We start from the raw sequence: 20003 nt of genomic DNA, 5'->3' as shown, positions 1-20003 counted from the left end.
TAGTCAGAAAATGTTAGGCATTAGAAATAAATCCAAACTGTTGCATGGGCCAGAAATGAATGTGATATTTCAAAATATCATTTTTAATCAAAATATGACAACATTGTTTTTCCTATTAGGACTATTACATTAATAATTATATTTGTAACATTATAATTAACACATAGTTCTGTCATCATATTTAAATTTAATGATACAGTTTTATCACAGAGCCACTTTCCAAAATCAGAAGTCTTGTAAAAATCATGAGCTGTGTCTTTTTGTCTATTTTGTTTGCATGTTAATGAGACAGAGAAAATAATCCTAATCTTATTTTGCATTGAATTGGGAATTAATCCATTTTGAAAGCCCACTCAATTTGTTTTCAGTAACAAAATCTGCAGATTTGATGGAGAAGTTAAAACATGGTATGTTTTCATAAAGAGAAAAAAAGGGGGGGGGGGGAGGAGGATTTTTTTTTTTCACCTAAAATGAAGTTTTAGAATTTTTAATAGATCTAGTAGTTTTAATTTACTGACATTTTAGTAGTCTAATATTTTTCATAGCTTTAGAAAGTTGTAGGAGAAAATACAGCTTAGGTTCAAATTATTCCAACCTTGTGTCCACAAAACTGTAATTTTCCTCATCCCAAATTACAGGCCTGTCAGTCTATACTCGGTGCCCACAAGGGCTGTGGAACAGATTCTCTTGAATTTCATCACACAACACTTAAAGGGCAGCCAAGTGATCAGACTCAGACAGCATAGGCTTATGAAAAGCAGATCCTAAATGACTAACCTGATCACCTTCAATGATAAAGATGACCCATTTAGTGGATGAGGGAAAGGCTGTGGATGTTTTTCATGGAGGTACTAGAGCAGGTCCAGAGAAGGGCAACGAGGCTCATGAAGGGCTTGTAGGATCAGCGCTATGAGGAGAGGCTAAGGAAGCTGGGGCTGTTTAGTCTGGGGAAAAGGAGGCTGAGGGGAGACCTTATTGCCCTCTTCCAGTACCTGAAAGGTTCTTACAGTGAGAGTGGGGCAGGTCTCTTCTCACTAGTGACAAGTGACAGGACGAGGGGAAACGGCCTCAAGTTGTGCCAGGGCAAGTTTAGGTTGGATATTAGGAAGAACTTCTTTCCGGAAGGGGTGGTGTAATCGGGTTATCTAGATTTACCCGTGATAGGGGCTGCTGCCCCTAGAAGGAGGGAAATGAACAAAAACAATGGCAGCAATCTAAGGAAAGAACTTATTTTACTAAATACGAATAATATTGGAATACAAGGTGACACAATATGATACAATATAACTACAACTACTAAATCAAACAAGGCAGAGAAAAAGAAAGAGAGAAAAAGAGTCCCCGAGAACCGGGGGCCTACTGCGATCTCTAGGCGACAGGCTGGAACGTTGCTGATAGAGGGAGATGGCAGGGATGGAGCGCTCCAAAGCGATAGACAGAGCGAAAAGAAGGACGTTCCAGCCTGGGAGTGAGATTATATGTGTGTCCTCCTCCTCTGGTGATTCGTCTCTGGCCGCGTTGTCCCCTGGGATATGTAGTTTCCTCCAAGAGCTGAGTACTCGGGATGCTGCCATTCCACAGATCTGGTGCATGAACCTTCCACACTTCCGCATACCCTCTGTTACACTTCCGCATACCCTCTGTTACACTTCCGCATACCCTCTGTTACACTTTCTTATACCACCAAAACAGTTTACCACTATTTGTACCCTCAGTTAATGATTCATACCGCACATGATGTCATGATGTAGAATATTGACAGCACAAAACCATGACAGGTGGTTAAGTACTGGAATGGGCTCCCCAGGGAGGTGGTTGAATCGCCATCCCTGGATGTGTTTAAGAGCCATTTGGATGTGGGATATGATTTAGTGGAGGGTTTTTAGAGTTAGGGTACTGGTTAGGCTGTGGTTGGACTTGATGATCTTCAAGGTCTTTTCCAACTTGGGTAATTCTATGATTCTATGATTTACTTGGAGTACTCAAGTACTGTGGGCCTCTCACTACAAGAAGGCTATGGAGCTGCTCAAGTTTGTGCAGAGAAGAGCAATGAAGTTGTTGAACAGACTAGACAGCAAGACTTATAAGAAGTGGCTGGAGAAACTAGGCCTACTTCCTTTGCAGAGGAGAGCACTGAGAGGAGACCTTATAGCTCCCTACAACTGTTTGAAAGAAGGCTGTAGTGAGGTGGCTGTTGGTCTCTTTTCTTGGATGACGAATGATAGAATGAGGAAATGGTCTCAAGTTTAATCAGGGGAGGCTTAGATTGGATATTAGGAAGAATTTCATCATGGAGGGGGTGACCAAGCATTAGAACAGGTTGCCCAGATAGGTGGTAGAGTTTCCATCTCTGGAGGTATTTAAATAATATGCAGACATGGTGATTAGGGGCATGTTTGATTGGACTTGATGACCTCAAAGGTCTTTTCCAACCTAAATGATTCCACGATTCTATAAAATACATTGATTTAGCACTGCAGTTAATATAGTACATCTTTACTGCAGTGTAAATAAAGCTATAAAGGGATTATAATAATCTCCAGAACATGTTTTATTAATTCAAAATGAAAGCAAAGTAAGCACAGGTTTAATGTTAAATGCAAATTAAATACCAGTATGTTAAATGCAAATACTTGCAAATTATCCCTACTATTCCCTGCCTTGATTCTCTAAAATAATGATTCCTATTTCTTTCCATGGAAATTACAACAAAGAGCACAATAACACAATTAAATAGAGCAAATTCTGAGATGAAAAACATTATTTTTTAACAGAGGCATCACCTCTATCTATGCATGGACTTGAAAGGTGGGCCCAGGTGAACCTAATGAGGGTCAACATGGCAAAGTGCAAGGTTTGGCACTTGGGCCAGAATAACCCCAGTCATCTGTACAGACCGGGAGGAGTAGTCCTTGAGAGCAGCTCGGCAAAGAAGGGCCTGGGGGTCCTGATGGATGAGAAACTTAACATGAGCCAGCAGTGTGCTCTTGCAGCATGGAAAGCAAATGGTATCCTAGGCTCCATCAGGAGAGGGGTGGCCATCAGGGATAGGGAGGTGATTGTCCTTCTCTACTCTGCTCTTGTGAGGGACCATCTGGAGTACTGTGTCCACTTATGGAGCCCTCAGTACAAGAAAGACGTGGAGCTGTTGGAGAGGGTCCAGAGGAGGGCTACAAAGATGATCAGGGGGCTGGAGCACCTCCCCAGTGAAGACAGGCTAAGGGAGCTGGGCTTTGCAAGGGGACTGGACTTTATGTTCTCTAGAGGTCCCTTCCAACCCCTACAATTGATTACAATTGAGTGATTCTTTGATTATAGCAAAATGCTATGCTTGGTTTTCTGACAGATAAATTCACATATAAGTAGATCAGAATGGTCCTACTGAAAGTTCCAGCTGCTGTAAAAGTTTAAAATGCTCTAAAAATATGACACACATTTTGTGCTGACATATTAAAATGTGTTTCATATGAAACCAGCAAGGGAATATTTGCTGGAGTTAAGCAGACTTACAAGATATACATTTATTAAAAGGTCTTGAAAAGAAGGGTTATATGCTGTCTTTGTTTAATAATGATTTCGTTTTTCACTTTGTTTTGGTAGTTTTCCCCTCCTTTCAATTACATCTCCCAGTCTCTCAGCCTGCCACTGCTACTCATTACTTTCATTACATGTTGTCACTCACTTTCTCCTTACGAGTTGGTGCCTTAATAACACTGTCATAACCAGGGAATCAAATAAGGGATAGGAAAGACAAAACATATCTTACTCACATCCTATTTCTGTTGGTGCTTCTAGTTCAGCCTCTTGTGGCTTACAGTTCATCCTGTCCTCTAGGTAATCAAACTTGAGGTGATTCAGTACACTAGGTTTGGAAGAAAAATCCTGTGAAAAAGCTTCCCAAAGAATAACATGATAATATGGTTATGTAGCAGGTTTGTAGATGAACCCATGAAATACGTCTGTGCTACAGCAGTAGTTCTTTTAAATTCTGTAGTATTATATATTACTTATTCACAGTAACGAAGAGCTGCATATCGTGCAAGTGAGAAATGAATACTTGTTGAAGTTTTTTGATATATTAAATGGAGTAAGAGTGAGAGAATGGAACAATACCAAGATAATAATTTATTGCTTGATAATTAGTTCATGTCCTAGTCTCATAGAATATTAGAATCACAAAATATCCCAAGCTGGGAGGGAATCACAAGGATCTTGAAACCCAATTCCTGGATATATGCAGGAACACTCAAAACCCAAGCTTTGTCTTAGAGTGTCTTCCTAACAACCCTTGGACTCTGGTACTTTGGGCTGTGCCCATTGTTTACTTATATTTAATTTTTAATGGAGAATGCTGTATCAAATATATTGTTATAAAAACATTTTTCTGGTCTGCTTTTATTTTCTTAAGTGGGTTTTGTGAAACAAATATTTCTCTCAACCCATTAAAAAGGCTTCAAACTACCATACTGATAACATATATAAATTATACTCTTATGAATAGTGCTGAGTATTGCTGTCTTTTGGCCACTGGCAAAGAATTGCTGCTGTTTTCAAGAAAATGATTTGGAATTTTGACTTGTTCCTTATTAAATAAATAAAAATAAAATATTGAAAGAATGCATGTTTTTAAAATGCTTAAATAATGCACTCCAATTCTTTCAAGTCATTAAAACCAGTTTCTAGAGCTGGAAAAAATATTAGCTAGCTATCTGCAAAAATTAATGTATGGAATTAAAGCATTTAAAGGAAAAAACAGTTAACTATTCATCTACTGCATTAGATTTTGCTGTGAAAATGGGTGCAACATTAAATATTTTTTTTTTTAATTTCTCTATTTGAGCTCTTCACAAAAAAGATACTTAATAAGTTATGATGCTGTGTGTTGTAGATGCTAACGAGGCTGAACCTTGTAGTACAAGCATATAGGCGGTAGCGGGGCTTTTTCGGGATGTGACGGTGATAGTAATCCAGGAAGTAATTCAGCCTCTTCCGTCTCAAGCCCTGTGAATCACATTGGCGCGCATTTCAAACGTGCCCTAGGGGGCGTAGACGAAGTAGTAAGGTATATAAGGTGTTGATTACCCCTAATAAACGCCATTTTGCCACGTTTCTTGATGAGTCACGGTGGTCTTTTGGCTCTGGCAGAGGTTTCGCAAGAAGCTGGGAAATTGGGGGTTTCCGAGTCACGGCAACATATGGTGCCCCGTGTGAGGAACCCCTAAATTCCTAGGCATTTTTCTATTTTTACTTCTATTCTTACTTCTTCTTCATTACTTTATAGGGTGTACAGAGGGGACGGCTGTGCACCCCTAAAAGCAGCTCGGGGGGACGACGAGGTGCTTTTAGCTTATCAGGTTCACCGGGGGGACGACGGGGAACCTGTTTCCTTTTCCTTCTTTCTCTTTCAGAGCAAGAATCCGCTGCGTGGTGAGCGGGGGCGTGGCGAGCGGGGCGCTGTTCCGCGGTATGAAACCTGAGTGAGTAACTGGAGCGGGGATCATGGAGCAGAGTATAAAAGCAGTGAGTCAATTGTGTAAGCTATATTGTGATAAGAAGGCACCTTCTAAAAAAGAAATTGCCGCTGTGCTTTCCTGTCTCGAGCAGGAGGGGGAACTTTCCTCCCCCAAAGATATTCTCGATTATCGTAAATGGGATTCTCTTACTACTGCTTTGGCGCAGCATGTAATGAATGCTCGCAAGGCTGCCGAGCTTAAAACCTGGGGTTTAATTCTAAAAGCTCTTAAAGCGGCTAGGGAGGAAGGGAAATTTATTGAGGATGCGCGCATGCTACTTGGGTTTAGTCCGGATCGGGGTCGGGTCGGGCAGCCTGGGGAGGGAGACTCTGTTTCCAGGTACCCAGAAGATCGGCAACCCCAGCCAGCCGTCGCTCCGGCGGTGCCGGCTACACCCCCCCCCAATAAGGATAAGCCCCAAGATGGCGACTCCGAGCTGACCGCGCCCCTTCCTGACCGCGAAAAAGACGCTCCACCCCCATATCCGGCTACGCCTCGGCGATCATTGTATCCTTTGTTATCAGAGGCATGCGCAGAGAATCCAGCCTCGGAGGGCGGAGAACTCTGTGGTGACGTCGCCCCGGTGGGCGAGGAATGGGACCACGGCACCGCCCAAAGGGGCGGAGGGTTCCAGTGTGACACCGCCTTGGGAGGCGGGGAAGGTAGCCAAGACACTGCCCAGAGGGGCGGAGTAGGCCACTGTGACACTGCCCCGAAAGGTGGGGAGTGCAATCGTGGCGCCGCCCAGAGGGGTGGAGTATGTTGTGGTGAGACCGCCCCGGGAGGCGGGGGGTGCGGCAGCGCTGCCCCGAAAGGTGGGGAGTGCAATCGTGGCGCCGCCCAGAGAGGTGGAGTATGTTGCGGTGAGACCGCCCCGGGAGGCGGGGGGTGCGGCAGCGGTACAGCTCAGAAGAATGGAGAGTGCTGGTGTGAGACCCCGAGGGGGGGGTGCAGCCGCAACATCGACTGGGGCGGCGGCGGCAGGCGTGTTGTCAATTTAGATAGTGGAGGGGATAGATGCGTCGTTGATTCAAACGGTGATGGGTTTGAGCGCACTCCCGATCCAAGCGGCGGGGGGGGGAGTCGCGGCACTTCCGATTTAAGCGATGGGGGGGGGAGTCGCGGCGGTGTCTCGGGTGATAGGAAGCGTATGTATAGCGCTATCCAGGGCAACGGTGGTTCAAGTGGCGTAGGTCCTGCTTTAAATGCTGACGATTATAAGCATTGCCAAGTTACAGATTGGATGAAGATTAGAGAGTTAGCAGAAGATAAGGGTTTGTCGGGGACTTTGGAGGCGTATCCTGTGGTTGCGATGGGGAGGGGTCCGGTGTGGATTCCTCTTGATCCAAAAGGGGTTGCTCGCCTTATTGAGGCAGTTGAGAAAAAGGGGTTGAGATCGCCCCTAACCTTAAATGCACTGGAGGCTTTAACCGCGGCGGGCCCTATGCTTCCTTATGATATTGAGAATCTTATGCGTATGATTTTAAAATCAGTGCAGTATACACTATGGAAGGAGGAGTGGATGATTGAGCTTAAAAGAATTATGGGAATTGCAGAAAGGGACCCTTTTCACCCTTTGCATGGCTCAAGTGTACAGAGACTCAGTGGTTCCGCTGAAGGAATGAATAATCCTCATGCTCAAGTTATTATGCTGATCCCACCAGAATTGTTGGCAACTACGGATGCAGCATTGAAAGCATTCAGGAGATTTGCTCGCACTGCTGAGCCACCCACTCCTTGGTCAGATATAACTCAAGGTCCAGCAGAATCTTTTCAGGAGTTTGCTGACAGATTGATTAAGGCGGTAGAAGGATCAGAGTTACCTAAGGCTGTTCATGCTCCTGTTATTGTGGATTGTTTAAAGCAGAAAGCTCATGAAGATATTAAGACTTTGTTGCGTGCTGCTCCTGGTAAAATCACTACACCAGGGGAGATTATTAAATACGTATTGGACAAACAAAAGACAACTCCCTTATCGAACGAAGGGATTGCAGTTGCTGTTCAAGATGGTTTTATGAATGCTATGGCAACAATGTCGGTATTACCACAAGCAGCAAGGGTTGCAAAGGGTCCTTGTTTTCGATGTGGTCAATTTGGTCATCTTAAAGCCCAATGTAAGTTATTAGATGAAGAGGAAAAGGATAATGATCGAGGAGTGGTATGTCAACTGTGTGGTAAAAGTGGGCACCCTGCACTGCAATGTAAGAGTTTCAAAATTCAGCGGCAGGGAAACTCCAGAGGGAGGGTACCCCGGGCCCAGGGTCCCTCCCGTATTCCACAGAATGGGCCATTGGAGACTCCTGCATCAGCCTCACCCCCGAGGAAGACGGTACACCCAACGTGGCTTTAACTTTGGATTGTAGAGACCGCCCATTGGTAAAGGCTTATATCTCTTACGTAGATTTACCACCTAATTTCCCTGGCCGTTGTTGTGTCTCAATTATAGCACTTATTGATTCAGGAGCGGATGTTACTGTTATATCGGAAAAGGATTGGCCTGCTGAGTGGCCGGTGGGCTCCTCACAGATTATCAGAGGGGTTGGAGGAACCATCCCCACTGGAAGATCTCTTGGAGAGGTGGAAATAGTCATAGTCAATAGAGATGGTTCACTGGAGAGACCTGCTTCACTTGTCCCGCTCATTGCCAAAGTGCCGGGAACTCTTTTGGGACGAGACTTCTTGAAAAGTGTGGGTGCACGTATTACAAATTTATAGTAAGGGCCACTGTCTGCCAATTATCCACTGTTCTTGCAATCCCATTGCAGTGGAAAACAGATGCGCGCCCTGTTTGGGTAGATCAGTGGCCCCTTCCTCATGAGAAACTTAAGGCGCTTAGGCAATTGGTTAATCAAGAACTGCAATTAGGTCATATAGAACCTTCTCTTAGTCAATGGAATACTCCAGTCTTTGTTATTAGAAAACATTCCGGTGCCTTCCGTCTATTGCATGATTTGCGTGCAGTAAATGCTCAACTTGTGCCTTTTGGAGCTGTACAACAGGGAGGACCAGTGCTGTCAGCAGTTCCTAAGGGATGGCCGTTGGTTGCCATAGATTTAAAAGATTGCTTTTTCTCCATTCCTCTTGCGGAAAGGGATCGGGAGGCGTTTGCATTCACAGTGCCTACTCCTAACAATCAAGGCCCTGTTGAAAGGTTCCAGTGGCGTGTCCTCCCACAAGGAATGGCATGTTCTCCCACCATTTGTCAATTAGTCGTTGGCAAGGTATTAGAGACCACCAGAAAAGACTTTCCTCAGTATACAATCCTGCATTATATGGATGACCTTTTACTGGCTGCTCCTACAGAACAAGAACTACAGAAACTCGAGTTGCAGGTAATAGACACTTTAACTTCTGCTGGATTTACCATCTCTGAACAAAAGTTGCAGAGGGGTCCCGGGGTGGAGTATCTAGGATATAAATTTGGCCCTGAGATGGTCCGTCCTGTGGGTTTAAATATCCAACCACGTATCAAGACACTATGGGATGTTCAAAAACTAGTGGGAGCCCTTCAATGGGTTCGAAGTGCTTTAGGGATACCTCCCCGTCTAATGAAACCCTTCTATGACCAGCTGAAGGGATCGGATCCAAAAGAACCCCGAGAAATTACTACTGAAATGACTACGGCGTGGCAAGAAATATTACAGCAATGTATGGAAGGTTCTCTAGCGAGATGGGACTCCTCTAAAGATATTGAAATAGCTATCTGCAGATGTGAAGCTGGAGCTGCTGCGGTATTAGGTCATTCCCTCAAAGCTAAGCCTCAGCCACTGTGGTGGTTGTTCTCTGTGCAGCCCACACGTGCTTTTACTTCATGGCTCGAAGTGTTAGCAATGCTACTCAGAAAATCTCGATTGCTCTCATTGCGAGTTCTAAAACGAGAGCCTGATGTTATTTACTTACAAGGTTCATTTCGTAATGTGCAACCACTTCCAGAAATCCTCCTCATAGTATTGCAAGACTTTGGGGGGCGAGTGATATACTCTGACACTTTACCCGTCTTTGATGTGGCTAAACCACTTGGTATCTCTCTGCGAGTTCGGGTGCAAACTTCTCCGCTTGAGGGGCCTACGCTGTTTACAGATGCATCCTCAGTCACCGGGCAAGGGGCAGTGGTTTGGCAAGATTCTGACAACAACTGGCAAACTGCTGTCTTCATGAACCGAGCGGTCAGCGTACAGATGCTTGAGGTAATGGCTGTAGCGACAGCAATGCGCTTATGGCGAAAAATACCTTGTAATATCGTCACTGATTCTGCTTTTGCAGCAAAACTGCTAGCTCGGATGGGGCAGGAGGGTCTTCCAAACACAGAGGTCGCTGGAATCTTGGAGGAGGCTCTAGCTTCTCGTACAGCTCCTGTTGCCGTCTTACATGTACGTAGCCATTCCGAAGTACCTGGTTTCTTTACCACAGGCAATGCGATAGCAGATAAAGTTGCCAGCACACATGTTTTCACAGTTCAGGAAGCTCATGATATGCATTCCACCCTCCATATAGGTGCTCGTGCCTTAGCTAGGGTATGCTCCATCCCACTCTCTGTAGCACGTGATGTTGTCCGGTCATGCCCTCACTGTAATTCAGCACCTGTTATTGGGGCTGGGGTTAATCCTCGTGGCCTTAGCCCACTAGAAGTTTGGCAAACTGACTTTACTTGGGAGCCCCGTTTATCTCCCCGCAAATGGTTGGCTGTAACCGTAGACACTTCTTCTACTGTAATTATAGCTACTCAGCACGCTAAATCCAATTCTGCTGCAGCACAATATCATTGGACAACTGCTATTGCGACAATCGGGTTACCCAGACATATAAAGACTGACAATGGCTCCTGTTTCACTTCTCATTCTACTCAACAATGGTTGACACGATGGGGGATATCTCATACAACAGGTATTCCTGGCAACTCTCAAGGGCAAGCAATAGTTGAGCGAGCAAACCATCTCCTTAAGGATAAAATTCGTGCCCTTGGGGAGGGAGAGGGGTATAGAGACAAGATACCTGTTAGCAGACAATCAGAAATTCTGGCAAAAGCCCTCTATGCATTAAATCACTTTGAACGCGGTGACAGTAAACGAACTCCAATGCAGAAACACTGGCGGCCTAAAATCCTGGCTGAAGGGCCTTTGGTTAAAGTGAAATCTGAAGACGGAAAAGGGTGGGAAGCAGGATGGAAAATACTAGTATGGGGCAGAGGTTATGCTGCAGTAAAACACTGTGACTCTGGAAAGATAATATGGGTCCCATCACGAAAGGTTAAACCAGATCTTAGTGTAAAATATGATGATGATTGTAACTGTTCCTTATATTCATTTTATAAGCAGGGCAGAAGTTCACTCTTCATGGGGGCGGTCGGTGGGGAGTCCGAATCTGGTACTTGAGTGACCATAAAGCAGATTGCTGGACAAGGAACCACATCGTTAACCCAATATGTAAGCTGTTGATGTCAGTGATAAACACCGCTCGAACAACATCAAGAGTGGTAACCTTTAGATTATTCTGAGGTTGTCAGGTTTCATCTAACAGCAAATCTATGTTTATTATTTCTTTTAAGGTGTGATTTTATAGGGTTATTTTAGTTATTTAGACTCTACGTGCCATTTACCTCTTATACTATAGAGTGCAATTTTAGTTACCTAGTCACTACATATCGATTACACGTTAATGTAATGATGGTGCATGTTGCCGTGTGCTGATGAGCTGATGGACGCTATCGAGGCTACGGATGGAAGACTTTGACTGCTGTTCACCATACAGAGAAGATGCATCATGCAAGAATGAAGATGAAGAATAGAAAGAAGAATGACGAAGAATGAAGAAGAATAGAAAACATCACGGATGAGAACTGTTTCTCGGATGGTTTCAGACATCAAAGGGACTATCTTAATATACAGTTCATTTAATTGTGGTATTGTTTTCTTTTGCACAAATGTAACTTGCACTACTCATTATATCGGATAGAGCTTTTAAGGTTTATATAAAGTTTATAGAGAGTAAGTTATATTAAGAGTAATATATTAATAGATATTAAGGTTTATATAAATTTATAGAGTAAGTTATATTAAGAGTAATATATTAATAGAGTAATATAGTTATGATAAGAGTAATATATTAGTAATTGTTAGGATTGCATTAAGTTCAATCTTAGTTTTGTTAAGGTTAAATTTGACTAAGTAGATAAGTAATTCAGTTAAGCTGAGTACAATAGTATAAGTATATTGCATAGAACATATAGAACAATATCAAATTCATAGTAGATTATACTTGGGATTTTAGCATTCACATTGAAAAGGGATAAATTGTTGTCTTGGGGGGCGGGGAGATGTTGTAGATGCTAACGAGGCTGAACCTTGTAGTACAAGCATATAGGCGGTAGCGGGGCTTTTTCGGGATGTGACGGTGATAGTAATCCAGGAAGTAATTCAGCCTCTTCCGTCTCAAGCCCTGTGAATCACATTGGCGCGCATTTCAAACGTGCCCTAGGGGGCGTAGACGAAGTAGTAAGGTATATAAGGTGTTGATTACCCCTAATAAACGCCATTTTGCCACGTTTCTTGATGAGTCACGGTGGTCTTTTGGCTCTGGCAGAGGTTTCGCAAGAAGCTGGGAAATTGGGGGTTTCCGAGTCACGGCAACAGCTGTGTAATATATAAAATATATTTTATTAAAAATGACTGGATTCCTTTTTCATACATGTACTCATTTATTAGAATTTTAAGGTTTTAATGAGACTATAAATATAGTATACTGAAGGGTTAATTTAGTTTCTTTATCTCCTAAATATTTCAGAGCAGAGCACTTTTCTGTCAACACCAAGACTGATTACTATGCCTTGATAGAAGTTCCTTATGGAAGATCAGGCATACTGGTATAAATAAACACTCAGCCTCCGAAGAAAATTATAGTGCATCACGCATATAGCACAGGTAATTATTCAGAATGCCATTACCTGTTGAGGAACCAAACAAGGAGTCCTAAAATTAAATATATGCATAAGATAATTCGCACTAGTTACAGACTATTTATCCTGGGAACACTTTGTTCAGCTGTAATTATAATCTGGAATAATTTTTAAAGTTATGTCTGAGTAAAAAGTAAAATGAAATAAATTCTAGGTCTATCATTCATTATTTGGAATAAATAAAAAACTTAGAATTGTCATGTGTTAGATTAGCAACAATAAGCATAAATATTATTTTGAATCCTTGGTATAAATTATCATTTTTAAAACCGTTGCCCTATGCTCAGAGTGATCAGGATTTATTTTTGAAGTGGGTTATTATCCTGTTGACACAGCAGCAACACATAGACTGAATGCTTTCCAAGTACTTTTTATTCTATGAGCAATGGTGAGGATGCCCTCACAATTGCTGTTACTACTTCTAACAAGATCAGGTTGGAAACATAGATGCATTCAAAGGATCTATTAAAGAACAAATGGATTTTAAGCCTCCACTTAAACTACTAACTAGACTTTATGATCTTTCTCTTAGTATCATTTTGAACTGCATAGTCCTAAAGAATCATTTAATTTCTATCCTGTGCAAAAGGGCCTTATCCCATGGAGAGCTTCTGCAGTACCATCATGGGCCGGAGCTTCAGTTCATGGAGAGCAGCTGGCAGTGGAGCAGGAGGGCCGGGGGAGCTGCTACCTCTGGGGGCCCATGCCTGAGCAGCCTCTGAAGGGTGGGCCCCAAGTACAGAATAGCATTGGAGCATTTTTTGAAGAGCTACAGCCTGTAGGAAGCTCACATGGGATCAGCTCTGGAAGGACGGGAGGTGAGGATGGAGGACCCACGTGCAGCAGGGGCAGAGTGAGCATTCGCAGAGCAGTCGCAGAGAAAAAACACCATGCACCACAGCCCCCATTCTCTGTTTGCTTGAACCACCTGAGAGGGAGAAGACAGAGGGACAGAGGAAGGTAGATGGCGGGAAGGCAATTTTAATATGTTTATAATTCTCTCTGCTCTCATCTGTTAGCATCTGGCAAGAAATATTAATCACTGTACACTGAGTATGTTTACTCATGACATTAATTTATTAGATAGATATCTCCCTGTTCTTATCTCAACCCATGAGCCCTTTTTCCATCGTATTTTCTCCCTCTCTTCCTTTGAGGAGGGGAGAGAGAGGGTGATCATTGCAGAGTTCAGCTCTGCATCCTGGTGGCCACCACACCATTTTTTTTTTTTTATTTTTTTTTATTTTTTTGCAGAAATTACTTCTGCAAGCAAAGCAATCACATTTATTCTACTGCTGCTTCTGGGGGGGGGGGGGGGGGGGGGGGAGAATGAAAGACAGCTCCATTTTCTGTATGTTAGTTATTATCTAAATTCTTCACTCTGTTGTCTGAAACAGAATATCATTCTGGTCTATCTGAAAATATACATTTTAGTGCTCCAAGTAACTGAAATTTCTCCGTCATTTAGTGGAATTTAATAGTCTACCCTACTGCATGTATCTCGACTGTGTATATTTATTCACTCTGAGGCTACAGAAAATCTTATTTTACCTCTCAGACTAAACCATCGCAGGAAAGGGAACAAGAATTTGTTCTTCAGATATATAATTTAAAAGGACAGGTAGAATTTTCTTAATGAAAAGGATGTCCTTGTTAGATCTACTTTAATCTTCACCTACCGTTTTTGTAAAATATCAGTTCAGTAGTGTTTGTAACAATGGTCTCTAACTGCTGTCTAAAGTGACTTTGAGGGATACTATAATATCCCATTTTTTATTATTATTATTTTTTTTTAATTATTTTTAACATCCTTAAAATATTAGGCTTTAAGTGCCAACAACTTTATGGATGTCCTCTTTTCTTTCAGCAGCCCATAAGCAAAATGGATACTCCTGTGACTCCTAAAATATTTTTATAAGATTAGCATGAGATGCCCACAGTATGAATGCATGTGCATGCATACAGAAATATTTGAAAGCATGTATAAGCAATCCATAAATTCGTTTATGAAAATGTCACCAAACAAGCAATGCATAACTGAAACAGAAATACAAATCCAAATGTCTACATCATAAAGTGCTGTGGAGATACTAACCAAGTTCCAAGTGTTTGTAAAGAGTGAGGAGTGACTAGATCTAAAATATCTACTAAGTCACAAACACCAGAAGGCATTATATCCTTGATACTTCTGGAAAAAGCCAGACTTGCCAAATTCAATTTGCTACAGTGCAGCCCTGGCAAACAAGCTCTTTCCTTCACTGAAGGGCTTTAGAACAACCAGTATCACACCACACAACAGATCCTGAGAAATAATCTGTTTCTGCTCTCAAACATTTTGTCCTCTCCTAGTTTCTCATTATCTAGTCAAAACAAGTAAATATGATTGGATAAACTTCTCTGCTTAATAGTCAAATGAAAAGTCTTGTTAAGTGTGTCTGCAGGCCTTGGCATAGTTTTAGGTTGGGAGGTTTCATTGCGTCCTCAACATCAACTTGACAGACAACTTTGACATCCTGAGAGCTTGGATGCCAGGATTTCTGTACGTTCTCAAAAGGCAGGTAGCAGTTTTCTCACCCTCTGTCCACTATTTGGAACACTTAATAATGTCAGACATCACAAAGTCTTGTGTGCATACCTTAGCTGTGACTTTTATTGTGTCGAGTGCAATTTAGATATCTATTCAACCAAATAACTTTCTTCCTTGAAAAATCTCATTAGGAATGGCACCGTTTGTCATACATAATGAATTTTAATTGCACTATTTAAAGTTTCATAGTGCTATCATTACACTGATTTCAATATAAATGGCAAATCAAAGAGTTTAAAAACAAATTTTACTTACAGATTTTTATGCTATTATTTCTTTTACTTTATATTGTAAATGCTGTTTTAATTGAAAGTGTTTGCTGATTAACAAAATTATTATGGAAAGAAATTAAGAGGTCTTACACAAGTGCAGAAGACATTTAAAAAATGTTTGTAAATCAGAGACTCAATTTGGAAAACTGTATGCCATTTACAAGTATGAATGCATACTGGAAAAATCAAATGCAGTACAATTCTGATTATGTTTTGATGAGCAAATAACAATATTTGGATTCTTACACAAAATCAGAATCTAAAAGGAGACTTCACTGACCAGGTTTACCTTGCTTCTTTCCATTTCCAATGTTATCCTCACACGTCTCCTCTTTCAAGATCATTTGAAGCCCTATCTACATATTCCAGAAATCTCTTCTCAGATATGCTGTCATTTCTCAAAATAACTTGCTCTTTGTGGGTTGGTGTGAGTATGTGCTGCCTCTAAGACCAGTAGTCCAGTGCTCCATATAATCATTATTTATCTTAGAGAACAAAGTACAATTTTTTAGTGTATAATTTTATTTTCTTAGAGATATTCTCTTTCACAATTTTAAGACACAAAGATTATCTTTCCTAGGAATTTTTTCCATTATGAAAGTTAGCAAATCTCTTAACATGTTGATATGGTCTAGGAACATCAATTCTATACAGTGCTTTACTTAGGAATGTAAAAACCAATCGATCATTTTAAGCTTGTCCTAATGAGTATCATATAACCACATAGATATGTAAATGTAGAAGTGTTTTTAAAATGGTTTACTTAATATCTGAATTATGATTAAGCACTGGCAAGTTAATTGCAGAAATTGGTATGTTATATTTTTGTTTTACCACATCTGTCTGTTGTATCTTACAGTGATAACCTTTTCTTGATAAAAGAGGGACAGCATTTTAAATAATCATGGACACCACTAGAAGTAGTGAAAAATACTTTACCATTCATCTCATCCTTCATCACTTTCAAAATTATGTGTTTCCTACACAATATTATCCTTGGTACTCAAGAAAATGGCAACTTAATATTAAAATATCTTTTGAAAATAGTAAATTTTAAAAGCATACATAGAGCTGGGATTACAAGCAAAATGATTTTAGAACTTTGCTAATGCCTCAAAATTACGTTAAATAATGTGAGAGAAGAGGAAAATCCCACAGTTGTTGAGAAATTTAAACTTTCATGGCCATAGGGGTTGCACTCAGTTCACTATGTGCACATTTCCATTCCTAGTACTACTTCTCTTCCCTTAGGTTCATAAATCATGCACACCATCTTTCTGAACATCTCCAGGCTTATCAACATTTTCCTTGTATTTAGCAAAACAAAATCTGAAACATTATTCCAGGCACAGTGTAAGAAACACTAGGTAGCAAGGTGAGAACATTTCCCTTGGTCTGACTGCCCTCCTTGTGTCAGTACTGCCAAGGATGCTATTGGTCTGCTGTTCAACCTGGGGCTAATGCTGTCTCATGCTCCGCTTGTGCCTACAGGATCCTAGTGGGGGCTCAGTAAAGTTGTTCCCCAGTCAGGCAGCATCAAACATTTGTCACTGCAGAGCGTTCATCCATCCCATGTGATGGAGTCTTCATTTGCCCTGAATTGCATGAGCTTCCTCATTATCCCCGTACCATTTCAGAATTTATCAGCATGGATAAAGTAGCTGTAAAAATACTGCACTTGCTTAAGAAAGAGAGCAGTAGAATTTCTGTAAGTAATTCTGTAGAGGATTAAAAATCTAAAGAACCATGATATCATTTTCATCACAGCATGAACCACAAATGTTTTCTGCTCATAAACCTGTCTTCTCTAATAATGATGAACAAGAGATAAAATAAGTGCTGCAGAAATGTTCAACTTCATGTGCAGTGTCATTATTAAGAATATAGTAATCTCATTCTCAATCATCAGTGAGGATGAGTTATTACATCACTGATAGGCCCATCACTAAATACACTAGTCATGATACATGCAATATCATAGGAAACAACCTCACAAGGTTTTAAAGGTAGTTTCCATAACATGTAGAAAATGAAATGAATAGCTCATCTAAAAGGCAAAGGTGATTACTACAGGAGGCAAATTAGGTCCCTAAAATGAAAAATACCAAAAGGTTTTGAATATTCAATTGAGTTATGAAGAATTAACCCACTGCATAGCAATATAAATATTGAAATAGTGTACTTGTCCTTTGAGTGTAATGACAGTCTATAACGTTACAGATTATAATGATAATATGAGTGAAATCAAATACTGTTGGTCTGAACCAGTGTTACAATTGTAATGAAAAGAGGTACTATTCATGGTGTTCAGCAATTATTAGCAATTATATAGCTCTCTGATGAAATATTCCAATATTTAATAGTGAATTCATCATGTGGTAGGGTGTAGACATACAGTTAAAGATAAACAACAACAATTATTCAGATAGAAAAGGTGAAGAATGCCACAGATAATTTTCTCAGATGCATCAAAATAAAAGGAATAAGAGGATAAAGATGTTATTCTCTAGTATTACTGTAAAAGCCGAAACACTGAACATGAAAAAAGTAAGCAATAATATCTATCAAGCAACCTCATCATACACATCAAGTAAATGGCTTTCTTATTAGACAAACAATGTTAATAAAATAAAAAGGGCTGAAGACATCCATCCATACTGTGCCTCAAGCCATCAGGAATCAGTGGCAGTGGTGATTATATCAACAGAATCTATTATAATATTCCCTTCAGTGCCCTCTGCTGACTATTTGACTTTAATAATCATAAACTGTGGGACAATATTTGTGAAATAACTATTACTATTGAACTTTATCTCTGTAAGTAAATATTTATTTAATGAAAAATTCCTCTGGGGCAAGAGTGTAAAAATGTGGTTGCTCTTGCCTGTCTTGTAAAGATATTTCTATTTGGTGAATGGTATTGTGAAGCAATGTGGAGAGTAAATAAGAATCCATATGCTCTGTTTTCTCTCGATACTACCATCAAATATAAAGTTATCAAATAAATGCCACCTCAGTTATTAGGTCATTAGCAGAATGGTTATATATCAGTAATAAAATTACAAACAGAAGCACTCTGGGCCTTTTGTTACAACCCGAAGTCTCAATGTAGAGGCCTCAAGCAAGGCTGAAACTAGAATTTTTTCACTGACTAGACTGATATTTTTGTTTCAGACCATACTGAATTTGTCATTATCAGATCTAGGAGCTGTAGTATTTCTAAGTTATAGGAAATTCAACTGTAGATTAGGATTTCAGGAGTTCAATTATAATCAGTCCAATGGCAGTTCTACATGCTGTTAATATAAAATGAGATAGAGCTTTACAAAGAAACTTGATTTAAGACGTGGGTTATAGCAAAGCTTAGCATCTAATGTTTACTTTAAAAGGTCTGTCTTCTCACAGTTAATGGGCTAAAAGAACATTTTTTGAATGTTTTGAAAAAAACTCAGCTCAACGCCTTTAGACATTTGATTCCCTTTTAGCACTGCAAACTTGCTTTGAAAATCAAACTGCTTTGCCATATTTGTGTCCTGGTTGATAAACCACTCTTCCCCAGAAACAGCAATTAGAAAATATTTGGCTGAGACAAGACTTTTTGACTACCTCTTCCTTGACCCAGTTCCCTGGTGAGGGCATTTCCACATGGTTTTATCTGACATCCAAGCATCACAGCTGCATGTACATCAAGAGAAAAGGGGGAAAAAAAACTATATCTGTCCCAGTGAACTGATTCCTAGAGCTCTGTGTTGCTCTAATTTTCAGCTACCTAAAATACTGGTAGGATGGATAAAAGGGCCAAGGAGGGTGACAAATTCAAGCTAGTTCTTGCTGAAAAGTAAGAAATATTGGTTGGAATGTGTGAACACATCTAGCAGTGGTGGAAAGTAATAAGCTACAAAAAATAGTATCTCCCATTCAATTTATAATTTATATGCTTCAGCAATGAGCTGTGTAGCCTTCCTGGAAAGTTGCCAAAATTTGAATCACATTATCTATACTGATTTACAGGGCATATATGGGAGAGGCAGTGTGAAAATGTTCTGTATTGCAAAGTGTGTTCAAAAATTATATTGTTTGGGAATATGAAGAGCCCTTGGTGCCTCTCTGAGTTTAAGAACTCTGTTCAATGTAAATTTGTAATCCAAAAGGTATCATTATTTATAATCTTAAGAACACATTGCCACATTGCAGTGCTTATTCAATCTGCTTTTCTGCTGATATAGTCATCAGAGCAGAAAGTATATTCACTTTTCTATCCTTGTCTCCTAGATGGAGTCTGCATGAGAGAAATGATGTCTTCTGCCTCCCAAATAATAATATTTACTAACACAATTCTATCAAAATATCTCAAAGCAGAAAGGAATTGATTATCATCTAGCAGATTTTTTATCATTTATACTTTAACATGTTCCTGTCAGTACTGCTGTGATGTTAGTCAGGGAACAGCCAGAAGTTGAAATAGTTCAAATGTCTTAAATATTTTTTGGGATGAGTAAGCTTATATTTACCAGCTGATATGAAAAACAATATAGCTAACATTCTCCCTTTTCTTTCCTCATTCATTCTGTTTGAACAGGAGATCATACAACACAGGAAAAGTTGTGAGGTTACATACTTGTGAGGTTTTAAAGCTGATCATCTTGAGGGAGATTTCACATCATATGCAGAACAGCTGG

At 40.5% G+C, this 20003-nt stretch overlaps 1 protein-coding gene across 1 annotated transcript; it reads left to right on the top strand.

Moving 5' to 3' along the window:
* Window positions 1-5499: 5499 nt before the first annotated feature.
* LOC140249452 (uncharacterized) lies at window positions 5500-8328 on the top strand. The gene is made up of 2 exons (XM_072331028.1): window positions 5500-7783; window positions 7840-8328. The coding sequence occupies exons 1-2, from the start codon at window positions 5500-5502 to the stop codon at window positions 8226-8228; spliced, it is 2673 nt and encodes an 890-aa protein (XP_072187129.1). The 3' UTR covers window positions 8229-8328.
* The last annotated feature ends 11675 nt before the right edge of the window (window positions 8329-20003 follow it).

The sequence above is a fragment of the Excalfactoria chinensis genome, chromosome 3 (genome assembly GCF_039878825.1).
Source record: "Excalfactoria chinensis isolate bCotChi1 chromosome 3, bCotChi1.hap2, whole genome shotgun sequence".
In the NCBI taxonomy this organism is placed as follows: domain Eukaryota; kingdom Metazoa; phylum Chordata; class Aves; order Galliformes; family Phasianidae; genus Excalfactoria; species Excalfactoria chinensis.
This window is presented reverse-complemented; position numbering and strand designations above follow the sequence as displayed.